This window comes from Perna viridis, chromosome 2 (genome assembly GCF_037379345.1).
Source record: "Perna viridis isolate PV_CMFRI_1.1 ecotype Kerala chromosome 2, ASM3737934v1, whole genome shotgun sequence".
Lineage (NCBI taxonomy): Eukaryota > Metazoa > Mollusca > Bivalvia > Mytilida > Mytilidae > Perna > Perna viridis.
The window spans coordinates 45703105-45718183 of NC_142446.1; the positions used below are offsets into that span (position 1 = coordinate 45703105).

The 15079-nt window shown below is 34.0% G+C and overlaps 1 protein-coding gene across 8 annotated transcripts in view; it reads right to left on the reverse strand.

Moving 5' to 3' along the window:
* The window catches only part of LOC148625354 (ATP-binding cassette sub-family C member 4-like), a 107262-nt gene that overhangs the window by 14302 nt on the left and 77881 nt on the right, over positions 1 to 15079 (reverse strand). For 7 of the 8 annotated variants that reach the window (XM_088568827.1, XM_088568821.1, XM_088568826.1 and 4 more), the window contains exons 9-13: positions 8685 to 8798; positions 8311 to 8400; positions 3070 to 3261; positions 2584 to 2765; positions 1803 to 1899 (exon numbers count right to left, since the gene is read on the reverse strand). In XM_088568827.1, the coding sequence (XP_088424953.1) occupies positions 1803 to 1899; positions 2584 to 2765; positions 3070 to 3261; positions 8311 to 8400; positions 8685 to 8798 (675 nt within the window). Of the gene's footprint in view, positions 1 to 1802; positions 1900 to 2583; positions 2766 to 3069; positions 3262 to 8310; positions 8401 to 8684; positions 8799 to 12661; positions 12912 to 15079 lie in introns of all 8 variants that reach the window. The other variant, XM_088568822.1, reaches the window with a different exon arrangement.

The following is a 15079-nucleotide window of genomic DNA, read 5'->3' on the forward strand; positions in this document are numbered from 1 at the left end:
ATTTTCGTGGTATACTAATTTTTCGCTATTCTCCCAGTGGACAGAAAACTGTGAAAAATAGTACTCGCAAAATTAATTTGCAACACTATATAAGGCCAAACATTTTTTGAAGAAACTGGTACCTGCAAATATGTTCGCTTAGCAGAATCCGTGAAAATTAGCAACCGTGAAAAATAAATACATTTAAAGTATGTTATAAAAAAAAATTGTACCCTACTCTCCACATATCCCTAGTACCCTGATGCTAAGAAAGTTTCAGCACCATCTCAACTTTGGTCATTATATACAGCCCAATTTGCAGACTATAGGTCTAGAATTTCAAATCCGAGTAGAATGAGCTATTCCTATGGGTTAAAACATGGTCATGTGGCATTCATCAACAGGCATTAATATGTCAAGGAGGCATCACCACACAGTAATGCCTGCATCACATTGTTCAATGAAATAAACACAATAATTGCTGACCAGTATGTATAATTGATCATTGATAAACTGATTGCCCTTTGGAACAGATATTGTCCAGTATCAATAACACCCTGGAATGTGGCATTATCAACCTTTCAGGCAATATAACTGTCCCTTAGGCAATTAATTTATCAACCTTTCAGGCAATATCACTGTCCCTTAGGCAATTAATTATCAACCTCTCAGGCAATATAACTGTCCCTTAGGCAATTAATTTATCAACCTTTCAGGCAATATCACTGTCCCTTAGGCAATTAATTTATCAACCATTCAGTCAATATCACTGTCCCTTAGGCAATTAGTTATCAACCTTTCAGGCAATATCACTGTCCTATAGGCAATTAATTTATCAACCTTTCAGGCAATATAACTGTCCCTTAGGCAATTAATTTATCAACCTTTCAGGCAATATCACTGTCCCTTGGGCAATTAATTTATCAACCTTTCAGGCAATATCACTGTCCCTTAGGCAATTAATTATCAACCTCTCAGGCAATATAACTGTCCCTTAGGCAATTAATTTATCAACCTTTCAGGCAATATCACTGTCCCTTAGGCAATTAATTTATCAACCATTCAGTCAATATCACTGTCCCTTAGGCAATTAGTTATCAACCTTTCAGGCAATATCACTGTCCTATAGGCAATTAATTTATCAACCTTTCAGGCAATATCACTGTCCCTTAGGCAATTAATTTATCAACCATTCAGTCAATATCACTGTCCCTTAGGCAATTAGTTATCAACCTTTCAGGCAATATCACTGTCCTATAGGCAATTAATTTATCAACCTTTCAGGCAATATCACTGTCCTATAGGCAATTAATTCATCAATAATTATGTCTATATAAGCAACAATTGTATAAGTAGACAATGTTTCAATGCCTTATAAAACAGATTCTAGGAAAATCAGGCAACAGAATCAAGTTTGCATAATACAAAAGAAACATTATTTTTTATATAGATAGCTGTGTTTTATCGAATGTTCCCTGTGTAATAAATATCTATAATTCACACTGTGAAATGAATTCGGTAATTTCACTCTCGGACTTTCTCCCGCCAAAACGTCACAACTTTGATATCAATCCGCTGTTCCCAAATTTTGAAATTAATGTTGAAATTAGCAATGAATAATGGAGGAAATCTATATAATAAATAGAATAATCAATTGGTTATTGTGAATAATCAAAATATGATCAGTCATGCCAAGAATGCAGTAAGATTTAACTCGTGCGTGGAACAAGTTCCACACACTTGTTAAATCTAGGTGTTCTTCAGCACTCATGATCATATTTTGGTTATTCACTCCTTCCAATTAATTATCCTATTAATCTCACCTCTTTCAAAATGATGATTTCATCAGCTTCTTTCAGGAACTGTAGTTGATGGGTGACTAAGATTCTTGGTTTATTTTTCAGAACTCCTTGTACAACCCTAAAGTTTAAAGTTTATATGTGATGAATTATTGTGTATAAGTAAAAGTTCGCCTACAATTCATGTGGCACATATAAATTTTATTGTGAGAAATTAATCAAATATAATAAGGTCTAACAGAAAAAGTTATACACTTCCAGATGAAATATTTATTATAATGGAGTATATAACGGTTTGCACCAGTCCTAAACTGAGTGAAGAAACAAAGTCACTCTGCTCTGAAAAATAATTTTGATTTCAGGCCAATCAGTCAATTCCTTTTCAAGTGTAAAGCGTTGTCAGAAGCTTGGGGTTTTAAAGGCTTTGGTACGCATTACCAAAGTTTCTACCCATGACATTCTTTGAGGTGGGTAAATTTAGAACAAAAGTTTGCACTTATCCTAAATGCCAAAAACCAAACAAATTTTCTTTAAAAAAAAGTGGGATTCAAGAATTAAAGGACAACTCATCATAGTGACCTGCATATAAAAACTGAAATACAGTGAACCTGTCAAAACCAAATATTTTTTTAGGCTTTAGAATTTGTTCATTTTATACAGGTGTTCTGTTTATCAAGGTACCAATACAAAGAAACTTCAAGGGACTTCTGGTTGAGACAGGATTTCAGTTTATACAGGGTTTAGTTCAGACAATATTTAAATGACTGTCTTTCTAACACACAACATCCCTCCAAAAATCACTAACTTTTCAAAGAGATGTCTCCCAACAGCAGCATCAACTGCACTGAGTGGATCATCTAACAGATAAACATCAGCATCCATGTACAATGCTCTGGCTAAACTAACTCTTGCCCTTTGACCTCCACTCAAACTGACCCCTCTGTCACCAATCAGTGTACTATCTCCATTAGGCATTAGCTCTATGTCCTAAAACATCAATGACAATATATGTTAATGAATTCATATGTATTAATAATTCTCAATAAAATGTATTATTTATTACTGTAACAGTTCATATTTTATTTATATATATTACTGTACCAGTTCATATTTTATTTCTATATTTTCTGGTTTATTCTTTAAATATTCCCTTAACTATTAAAGTAACCAATCTAAGAGCCAGAAACTAAAGAATTGCAAAAACAATCAAATTCATTTTTTTTTAAAACAAAGCAATGCAAACAAATATAATCACAAATTTCCTCAGATCAGAAGTGATAAAAAAAAATACCTTATTCAAAGCACAAGCCTTGAGGATTTTGTTGTACTTTGCTTGATCAAACTTATTTCCAAAAACAATGTTCTGGCGTAGACTGGCTGAGAATACCCATGGCTGCTGTGCAACATAGGATATCCTTCCATGAACTTTAACATCACCTTCCACCAATGGAATTTCTCCAAGTACACTCATGAGAAGAGAGGACTACAAGAACAAGACATTATCATTTTTAGTTTAACATATACACAGTAATTAAACCCCATCTTATTGAAGGAATGGCCTGTTTTAAGATCTCTCAGATAAACCAAAAGGTTTTCTGTAGTTCTAAACTATATGTTATAAATAACGTAAAATGTCAAAGTCTTAAAGATAAGCAACTAAGGTAATACCTTTACATCTGAAGAGGAAATTTTCCCTAATATATTTTTTTTCACCAAACCTAACATGACTTGAAAAAAATCATTATTCCAGGGAGTATTTTCAAAATAAGCAAATGCTGGAATTTGAGTAGCTGAGAATGGAAAATCAGGTTAAATATACTAGTACATTTCTTAACATTAAGGTAAAGTCATTTGCTAGAGAATCAACTAATCATTTTCTAGCAATATCTTCTAGCTATTGTTGATCATAAATAATAACTGTCTTATGGTTTAATTTTGTTCTTTGTTCTAAAGTATAGGGATATGGACCACTTTGTTCTGAAGTATAGGTGTGTGGGCCACTTTGTTCTGAAGTACAGGTATAAGGATCACTTTGTTCTGATTCTGAAGTATAGGTATATGGATCATTTAGTTCTGAAGTATAGGTATATGGATCACTTTGTTCTGAAGTATAGGTATGTGGACCACTTTGTTCTGAAGTATAGGTGTGTGGACCACTTTGTTCTGAAGTATAGGTATAAGGATCACTTTGTTCTGATTCTGCAGTATAGGTATATGAACCACTTTGTTCTGATTCTGAAGTATAAGTATGTGGATCACTTTGTTCTGAAGTATAGGCATATGGATCACTTTGTTCTGAAGTATAGGTATGTGGACCACTTTGTTCTGAAGTATAGGTGTGTGGACCACTTTGTTGTGAAGTATGGATATGAGGATCACTTTGTTCTGATTTTGAAGTATAGGTATGTGGACCACTTTGTTCTGAAGTATAGGTATGTGGATCACTTTGTTCTGATTCTGAAGTATAGGTATGTGGGCCACCTTGTTCTGAAATATAGGTATGTGGACCACTTTGTTCTGAAGTATAGGTATATGGATCACTTTGTTCAGAAGTATAGGTGTGTGGACCACTTCGTTCTGAAGTATAGGTGTGTGGGCCACTTTGTTCTGAAGTATAGGTATAAGGATCACTTTGTTCTGATTCTGAAGTATAGGTATAAGTATCACTTTGTTCTGAAGTATAGGTATGTGGACCACTTTGTTCTGAAGTATAGGTGTGTGGACCACTTTGTTCTGAAGTATAGGTATAAGGATCACTTTGTTCTGATTCTGCAGTATAGGTATATGGACCACTTTGTTCTGATTCTCAAGTATAAGTATGTGGATCACATTGTTCTGAAGTATAGGCATATGGATAACTTTGTTCTGAAGTATAGGTATGTGGACCACTTTGTTCTGAAGTATAGGTGTGTGGACCACTTTGTTCTAAAGTATGGATATGAGGATCACTTTGTTCTGATTCTGAAGTATAGGTATGTGGATCACTTTGTTCTGATTCTGAAGTATAGGTATGTGGGCCACCTTGTTCTGAAGTATAGGTATGTTGACCACTTTGTTCTGAAGTATAGGTATATGGATCACTTTGTTCCGAAGTATAAGTATTTGGATCACTTTGTTCTGAAGTATAGGCATATGGATCACTTTGTTCTGAAGTATAGGTATGTGGACCACTTTGTTCTGAAGTATAGGTGTGTGGACCACTTTGTTCTGAAGTATGGATATGAGGATCACTTTGTTCTGATTCTGAAGTATAGGTATGTGGACCACTTTGTTCTGAAGTATAGGTATGTGGATCACTTTGTTCTGATTCTGAAGTATAGGTATGTGGGCCACCTTGTTCTGAAGTATAGGTGTGTGGACCACTTTGTTCTGAAGTATAGGTATATGGATCACTTTGTTCTTTGGTCCGAAGTATAGGTATGTGGACCACTTTGTTCTGAACTATAGATATGTGGACCACTTTGTTCTGAAGTATAGGTATGTGGACCACTTTGTTCTGAAGTATAGGTGTGTGGACCACTTTGTTCTGAAGTATAGGTATAAGGATCACTTTGTTCTGATTCTGCAGTATAGGTATATGAACCACTTTGTTCTGATTCTGAAGTATAAGTATGTGGATCACTTTGTTCTGAAGTATAGGCATATGGATCACTTTGTTCTGAAGTATAGGTATGTGGACCACTTTGTTCTGAAGTATAGGTGTGTGGACCACTTTGTTGTGAAGTATGGATATGAGGATCACTTTGTTCTGATTTTGAAGTATAGGTATGTGGACCACTTTGTTCTGAAGTATAGGTATGTGGATCACTTTGTTCTGATTCTGAAGTATAGGTATGTGGGCCACCTTGTTCTGAAATATAGGTATGTGGACCACTTTGTTCTGAAGTATAGGTATATGGATCACTTTGTTCAGAAGTATAGGTGTGTGGACCACTTCGTTCTGAAGTATAGGTGTGTGGGCCACTTTGTTCTGAAGTATAGGTATAAGGATCACTTTGTTCTGATTCTGAAGTATAGGTATAAGTATCACTTTGTTCTGAAGTATAGGTATGTGGACCACTTTGTTCTGAAGTATAGGTGTGTGGACCACTTTGTTCTGAAGTATAGGTATAAGGATCACTTTGTTCTGATTCTGCAGTATAGGTATATGGACCACTTTGTTCTGATTCTCAAGTATAAGTATGTGGATCACATTGTTCTGAAGTATAGGCATATGGATAACTTTGTTCTGAAGTATAGGTATGTGGACCACTTAGTTCTGAAGTATAGGTGTGTGGACCACTTTGTTCTAAAGTATGGATATGAGGATCACTTTGTTCTGATTCTGAAGTATAGGTATGTGGATCACTTTGTTCTGATTCTGAAGTATAGGTATGTGGGCCACCTTGTTCTGAAGTATAGGTATGTTGACCACTTTGTTCTGAAGTATAGGTATATGGATCACTTTGTTCCGAAGTATAAGTATTTGGATCACTTTGTTCTGAAGTATAGGCATATGGATCACTTTGTTCTGAAGTATAGGTATGTGGACCACTTTGTTCTGAAGTATAGGTGTGTGGACCACTTTGTTCTGAAGTATGGATATGAGGATCACTTTGTTCTGATTCTGAAGTATAGGTATGTGGACCACTTTGTTCTGAAGTATAGGTATGTGGATCACTTTGTTCTGATTCTGAAGTATAGGTATGTGGGCCACCTTGTTCTGAAGTATAGGTGTGTGGACCACTTTGTTCTGAAGTATAGGTATATGGATCACTTTGTTCTTTGGTCCGAAGTATAGGTATGTGGACCACTTTGTTCTGAACTATAGATATGTGGACCACTTTGTTCTGAAGTATAGGGATGAGGATCACTTTGTTCTGAGTCTGAAGTATAGGTATGTGGACCACTTTGTTCTGATTCTGAAGTATAAATATTTGGATCACTTTGTTCTGAAGTATAGGCATATGGATCACTTTGTTCTGAAGTATAGGTATGTGGACCACTTTGTTCTTAAGAATAGGTATGTGGACCACTCTGTTCTGAAGTAAAGGAATAATGATCACATTGCTCTGAAGTATAGGTATATGGATCACTTTGTTCTGAAGTATAGGTATGTGGAACGCTTTGTTCTGATTTTGAAGTATAGGTATGTGGACCACTTTGTTCTGAAGTATAGGTATATGGATCACTAATCAAGTTAAGTATCTTCCCTTATATACAAAGATACCTTACATACTTATTGCCATTGCTACTAACAATTTTCTTAATTTTACAACGTCACAACACTTCTTTACCTTGCCTGATATATATTACACTTATTTACAATAATGCTATGATTTACCCCACAAACAAAGTAGGAATCACCCAGTCCCTTCTTCTGTCCTTCTGTCAGTCTATCTGTCTACATTCCTTGAAAGGCAATTCCTCTCAAAAACCACGCGAGGGATTTTCATGTAATTTAATAGGAAGGTTATATTTCATATGTAGATGTGCATGAAGGAATATAAACACTGTCGGAGGATCCAAAAGGAGATAATCCAAATTAAAGGTTTTAAATGTTAAGACCAAAGCACAACTCCTCCTGAACAGCTCAAGGGATTTTGATGAAATTTTATAAGAAGGTGGGTGTAATATGTAGATGTGCATACAGGAACACAAATACTAATGGAGGACATGAAATTATGGGGTTTTTATTGTCCTCATATACTGTACCTCTGGTATGGATTTAATGAAAAGAAAGAGTTGCCCAAGTTTCCTTCTACTCATTTTCATGATAATACAGTAAAGTTTGTTTAAAACGAATCTCAGGGGACTGTCTTAGTTACTTTGTTATATGCATCATTCGTTATATAGTGGTTATCTCATTCATACATTACTACAGTAAAACCCATGCAGTTTGCAAAATATCACCTGAAAATGTTGGTTCACAAGTTGTACTGAGTAAAGACCTCAATGGGGATTTTCAAAACTTGACAGATGTGGCATGAAAGAACACAATTACTGTGAGAGGACTCCAAAGGAAGATGATAATCCAAATAAATGGCTTTAGTTGTTAAAACTTCACAAGAATAACTCCTCCTAAACCACTCAAAGAATTTTGACGTTATATTGAAGGTTGAATATCATATGTAAATATATATGAAGGAATGTAAGTACTGTTGGATGACTCCAAAGGCAGACATATCTAAATTAAAGATTTTACATTGGAGTTCATTTGAAGCAGGGGTATTCTCTTTGTGAACTTGCTCACAGTATTTCTTGTTGGTCCTAAAACTGCTAACAGTTTAACTATATTATACTCCCTTTCCCTGATGGCATGCCCTTATCCTATGATTGTCTACAGTTGACCTGATTTTATAATATATCACTATCATTCTATAACTAGTCCTTTCATTATTCCCAATAGTTTCACTATATTACACTCCCTTCCCTTGCTGATCCCCACATATCATAAAACTACCAACAATTTGACCAATTCACACTTCATTACCTTAACAGCACCAACTGGTCCTATAACTAACAACAGTTTTACTATATTACACTCCCTTACCTTGCCTGCTCCCACCGGTCCTATAACTGCCAGCAATTTTCCTGGTTCAACTCTAGCTTTTATATCAGTTAGAGTGGTTTGTTCTGAATCCTGAAAATTTACATGAATACTGAGCACTGTTTACCTTTTTTTATATACAATTAGAATATCAATGAAAAAAGTAAGAAATGCAGACAGCCTTTTATTAAAAAAAAAAATTGGGTTAACATAATCTTTTTGCCAAACAACCTTTAACAATAAACTGCTAGATTTATTGACAATATTGGAAATTCTAAAGTAAAACTGGCATTTTTTTTAACTCTATTGTAACTAAACCCAAATTTTCAAATTTAAAAAAAAAAAAAAACAAAAAAAAAAAAAAGCTGAATACTCACTGGATCCCATTTTGCAGTGATATCATTAATAGAAACATAACAGTCGCCAGGTTCTGTGGAATCAGCTCTTTCCAAATGGCTTTCTGTTGTCAATTCATCCAATAATAAGAATTTCTGAAACAGTGTGTCATAAGCCTTAGAATTTATGTCAAGGGAATTATTTTTGTCATGAAGTAATGTATATGGATTGAGGATTAAAAATTTCCTATCATGCCTTTTTTGTACCAATTTTCACATAAGCCAGTACTGAAATTGTCAACTAACAAACCTAATACTTAGAAATTGCCAGTAATTTATATCAATTTTTTTTCAAACAATTGAAATTTGAAATAAAACTAGAGTCTATACACAGCCTGAATCACTCACCTGGAGAACTTGAAATAATGTGGTCATATCACTTGATCATTTAAGGCTTAAATTGCCTCAGGTGACCATCTTGTTTAATCAAACAGAACCAAAATTTTATCAGATGTTAAAGTTGTTCCTATCATCATTCCTGTCAAGTCACCACTGACTCAGTAAAAACAGATACAGGCCAAGTGTGTTTCCCCATAGGGTTCAATGGTAACTCTGAGTGGTGGCACCCACCTGCTCAGCAACCTGAGCCACACAAAAAGTGGATTGTTTGTAGAGGACATTGAGGTTATTAACCCTATCAAGTTCCAAACATTGGTACTTGTGAGTTCAGAGAAGTTGTTCTTTGAAAATTGACCAATCAGAAGCTTAAATGCCATTTGGTGGCCATCTTGTTTACACAAGTGGAACAAAAATTGGATTTTTTGTAATGGCTCTTGCGTACATCATTTCTGCCAAGTTTGCTTAAATTTGTTCAAGGAGTTTTCATGTAGTTGTGCAAAATGTGAAAACTTTAGAGATGACAGATGATGAAAAGTGATGGCATAAGCTCATTGAAACCTTCAGTCCATGTATGCCAAAATCTAAAATTCATTATATGCTTTGCAGGACACAGCTTGATACAACAGCCAAGGTCAAACCTTGTGCAGTTGGGACAAAAATGGACATATTCATACTTGATACAACTCTGAATTTGATTGTGATTAAATATTTGACCAGTATCAAAGTGGTCCCTTCATAGCCCATTATTCCTAAACTCCCCAAATCATTCTCAGCCACCTTTTAGTGGTATGTTATTTTTTGTTAGGATTTAAAAGTGATCTACTCTTTTAGTAACGACATTGTGCAGACATAATAAAAAATGTTGTTCTGATCCAACCTTTCCTTGGAGGTGTGGCACTTGTGGTAAAATATTTGCCCCAACTGTTCAGGGTTTGAACTTTGAAGTCATCTTTAAATTTTTTCAGGCCTCTTTTTGGTCCCTAATGCCCATAAGTTCAAGTCTTAACCCACACAATAAATCCCAGCTTTTGGTGGTAAGGTACCTTGTAATACAATTTCAAAGCGATCCATTCACTAATAGTCTGGACATCAGGAAATTGCATATTTCTGCCCCTCCTTTTTTGGGCCCTAATTTCTAATATGTGTAAGTATTAAACCCCAAAATCCATACTAGTCTGACCATTGTGGTATAGAATATTGTGGAACAATATCATAGACATCCCAATGCTTTTACAGGAGTTATACAATTAAATTCCATGAAATAATTGTTTATGGCCCCTTTCTGGACCCTAATTAGAAAACAGTCAGAGCTATAATCAAAAATCAATACCATTTATGAAGATCAACCAACTAGTATTCAAGTTATTGAACAAAAACCAAGTATTTATGGACAACTTCATGGATGAAGATGACAACGACAGTATCATATCATTACAGACTGCAAATTTATTTGAAGATATACAAAAAGGGTTCCTTGTCTGATTTCTGTGACAATTAATCCCATCAAAGTTTTTATTGCTACACAACATTCACCAAAATTTGAAGAAAATCTTTTAAAAAATAAAGGTGCTATCAATGTGACAACATGCTATAATGGACCCAAAGGTAGAAGGATGGATTGGCCAAATACATAGTACCCAACATTTCAATGCATAAGGTATGCAAAAATAAAGAAATCTATAAAAAAGTTTCATATATCATGTACTATGAAATACAAGTATAAAAATACTAGTAATAATTATTTGAAGCAAGAAGTATGAGTGCATGAAAAATTCAGGAGTTAAACAGAGAAAACAATGGACCATGTACCCAGCACTAGAAATATAGGATTTAGTTCCTTCCAATCTTGTCCGAGGCATTTGATAGCATATCAAACAAGCTGTGTGTTCCTGATTAACAATATTCATCAATTATAAAAATGATAACTTGATAACATGAAAATGTATAGGAGATATGGATGACATTAACAATGTTAACCATGATGCCAAGATGACAGAAGTATTCAAAACAATTCACTAGATTTGTTATTTTCAATTTTACATTCAACCAGGATTAATTCATTTTTAATGCACAGACTTTTTATATGCATAACCATGCACTATGATTGGTCTATGAAATGTACATATATAATTATGCAATGCACTATGATTGGTCTATGAAATGTACATATATAATTATGCAATGCACTATGATTGGTCTATGAAATGTACATATATAATTATGCAATGCACTATGATTGGTCTATGAAATGTACATATATAATTATGCATATTAACAAATTCCTTTCAATGGTCAACCATATTTGTACCATTAAATTAAGTATCCTTCAAAGTTTTTATAAAAGGTTATTTCAATTTCCTTACAACATATTTTATTACTTTCAGCAAACATTTTATACCTAAGACAATTTGCTTTGTTCAAACTCATGGGATTGTTCCCAATATCAATGACTAGCAATGTCAAGGTCACAGTAGTTTCATTTTTGGTCTAAGCTATTGCAGAAATATGCAGTTTCAATGTTCAAATCATTGTGCTGAATTATTTATTATTTGTCATGAGATTGCTGAGCAGTAAATAGTGATATATTAGATTTCATTTGAAAAATAATTGAGTTGAAGCGAAGCACCCCCAAATCTGGGATAACCCTTTTTGTGGTTACATACTAGTGGGGCTGCATATTTGATAGTGGGAGCAAGCCTCTGTGGTGCAAATGCTTTGCATGCTAGAACTGTAATAGGGTAATCATGACTGACTGCTTAAGAAAGTGTAATGGCTACAGGAAGTTACAGTATAAAGTAAGAAGCACAGACTTTCGGCAGAAAGATGGAAAATAGTACGGAGAGGGTTAAGTTTTCTGATTAGAAATGGTGTTCTACAATAGTTCTTAGGATTTTTTTTTTATTACTATGACCTAGACAAATAAATCATCCTGCCCATCCTCTATAGTATCTATAATTGTCTACAGGAGTATGGAGGAAGCTTGATTCCTTCTATATTCAACATGAATACATAGTTATCATCTAATCCTGAACACCATGAGCAGGGAAGAAGTTCTTTAAAGAATACCTTTACATCTGTTGCTTCATTTTTTGTTAAGTTCAAAATTTATTAATCAGCACAACTTAGAACAATCATGACCAAAAAAGTGTGCAAAAATTACATGCAGGACAGATGGATGGAGTGCAAACCTGATGTCTCTTTCAGCAAAAGATGCCAGTACAGAGGTCTTATATAAACACAATTTATCATCATTAGTAACTTTGTCTATGTAACAAGTGAATCATGTATGAAAAATTTAATCTATGGTTAAATGCTTTAATATCAAAAAGCAGAACAAATAGGGCAATAGGTAATTTAAGCAGATATTACCTTATACAAAGCTTTAATGTCAAGTCTGAGTCATTTTTAGAGGAGCATTTAATATACTCCAAGCAACATGATTGGTATGTTCAAGTTAACATTATATGTACATACAATGTAAAATAAGACATTTTTCCAAACCACTGTAACAGTTTTTATTAGACAGCCTAATTCATTATAATTTCATCTGTTTAGCTTAGACACATGAAGAAACAAAGATTATGCTGTGCAAGCTACAAGTAACTAATGAAAGAACAAACCTGCAAGCGTCTAAACGAAATACTTTGCTCAAAAAGATATTGCCACAAAAGAGGAACACATCCCATGACAGACTGAGCAAATACAAAAAGCATAGGCAAACATGTATATAACCGTTCAGGCTCCAGTGGAACTCCTAACAGTGCTGGAGGAATTATTGTACAAGCATACATGAAACGTGGCCCATACAGCCAGACTGGACGGGAATATGATGCTACCTTCTTGGAAGACCACACATACTTCACCTCAAGCCTGGAAACAAGGTTTAAAGTCATAAACCCCATAATACTATATTTTGATTCTAGATTATATGTTATACCTATAATGTTTATAATACATGACAAGACACTGCTACTAGTGAATTATCTAATAGTGAATGAACTTATATTGTATTATGTTAATGAATTGTTTTTTAAATGCTACATAATCAAACAAAGGTGTTGTTTATAATTCAGTGTTTAACAGACATGGCAAGCTGAGAAACAGACAGAAAGGTTAAAGGGCTGCTTATCGGTTCATTCACCACTAATTGTGATGAGAAGAATTTCATGAGATTGACTTCCTGTTGTGAATTAGAGTAACAAATATCATTAGGTCCCTCTGCAAAAGTTACTAATTTCATAGCATAAGCTTCAGTATAAGGAAATCTGGCAATGTAATCATATGCCTCAAGAACCTTCCTCAAGGCATGTTTCCAAGGAAGTATACTGATAAATAATTTGTGCTAGAAGTTACAGTTTTTTGCAGACTGACCCATAATATCTTTATTCTAGATCTCATGATTTTCTTAATATCACATTTTGTTATGAATGAGCTTGATAATCAACCAGAAATGCAAACATTACATGTTAAGCATACATATACTTTGCTTTGGATGTTAACATATATTGGTTAACCTGCTGGATGTTTATAATAAAAAAAATCAAACTGAAGAATTAAACTAAAAGAATGAAAATAAATCTAAATTCAAAATTTGTTTAATAAAATACAGATGTACTTGTAAAGGATTAATACAGCAGGTATCTCTCACCCTTTGTTTTAAGGTAATATTTTACACAAAGCAAGGAAAGCTCAATACTAACTCAATAAGTTAACTAAACCATTTAATAGTTCAGATATTGATGTCGAATGGTTAAGGATATCATTTTTTGATATTAATATTAATATGCTCATAGGGTCTTAACAAGGAAATTTAAAATGCTATACTAAAAAGCAGTTTTGGGCATAAAATGGGTTGTGTCCTTATTGTATGACTTATGATGTATCATGATTCTCAAATCGGAAAGGGAAGAACTGGGATTGATTTTACATAAGATGAGGCATAAAATTTTGTAGGTTTAAATTGGTCTGGAGCTGGCATGTCAGTTAACTTCTAATGTCCTTAGTCTGTACATTTGTGTAATTTTACATTCAGTTTCTTGATTTCTACTGTAACAAGGGACTCAGACCTTTTTGAACTGATTTTAGGTGTGTTTAATGGTGTAATATTTTTCTACAGTGGCCAGCCTTTAAAGAAGAGGGTTGAGACCATGCCAAGGTACTTAAATCACACTGCATTTTTTGGGCCTGCCCCAAATCATGAATTTCCAGCCTCTTTATGTCATGTTTCCTTCTCGCCTTTATTTTAAATGTTACTTAAGTATATAGGGGCAACTCTTCAGCTTTACCTGTGTATAATTATGTTTTGGAGCCTGCTGTAGCATGAGGATTTCCTCATTGTTTACTGAAGACTAATGAGTGGCCTTGGGTTGACCTTTCCAAAACCAGTGGGGTTGTTGTCTCTTTGACATGTTATATATCATACCATACTAAATGTATCATGCTAAAAGTGTATAAAGTCCTTATGTGAAGGTCACGCTAGACAGAATTAAATAATGGTGAAGGTCATGATATGCAGAATTTAATAAGTTAGAGTTGATGTGGTAAATAGGCAAATTTTAATCAGAGAAACATTAAAAAAGCACCTTATGTACATAATTTAAAGAACAACCTATTTGAGCTTGAAAGAAGTTCAAAGAACAGAGACGGATATAAAGATAAACACAGAAAATTTTCCTCTACAATGATATAATTCCATGCTTTCTTGTGAACATTAGGTTATGGTAATTCTTTTACTGAAAGCAACTTAAATACCTTATAACATAAATTATATCTCCTGCTTCACTAGTTCTCTAGCAAAAAGCAGCTAAAATATCTCAAGAGAAATTTGAAAATGTTGCTCATCTACTCCACATTTTCAATATAACTGAACTATCTAAAATACAGGTAACTTTTGGTGCTTTACTATTTTGACCATAACATTAAATTTGGTTACAGCAGTAATCCTTCAGAATACCATGACATGAATAAGTCCATGTTAAAAAAAGATATATAATGTCTACCCAAAGCACAAATTCGATCTCTATATCACATGAACTAAT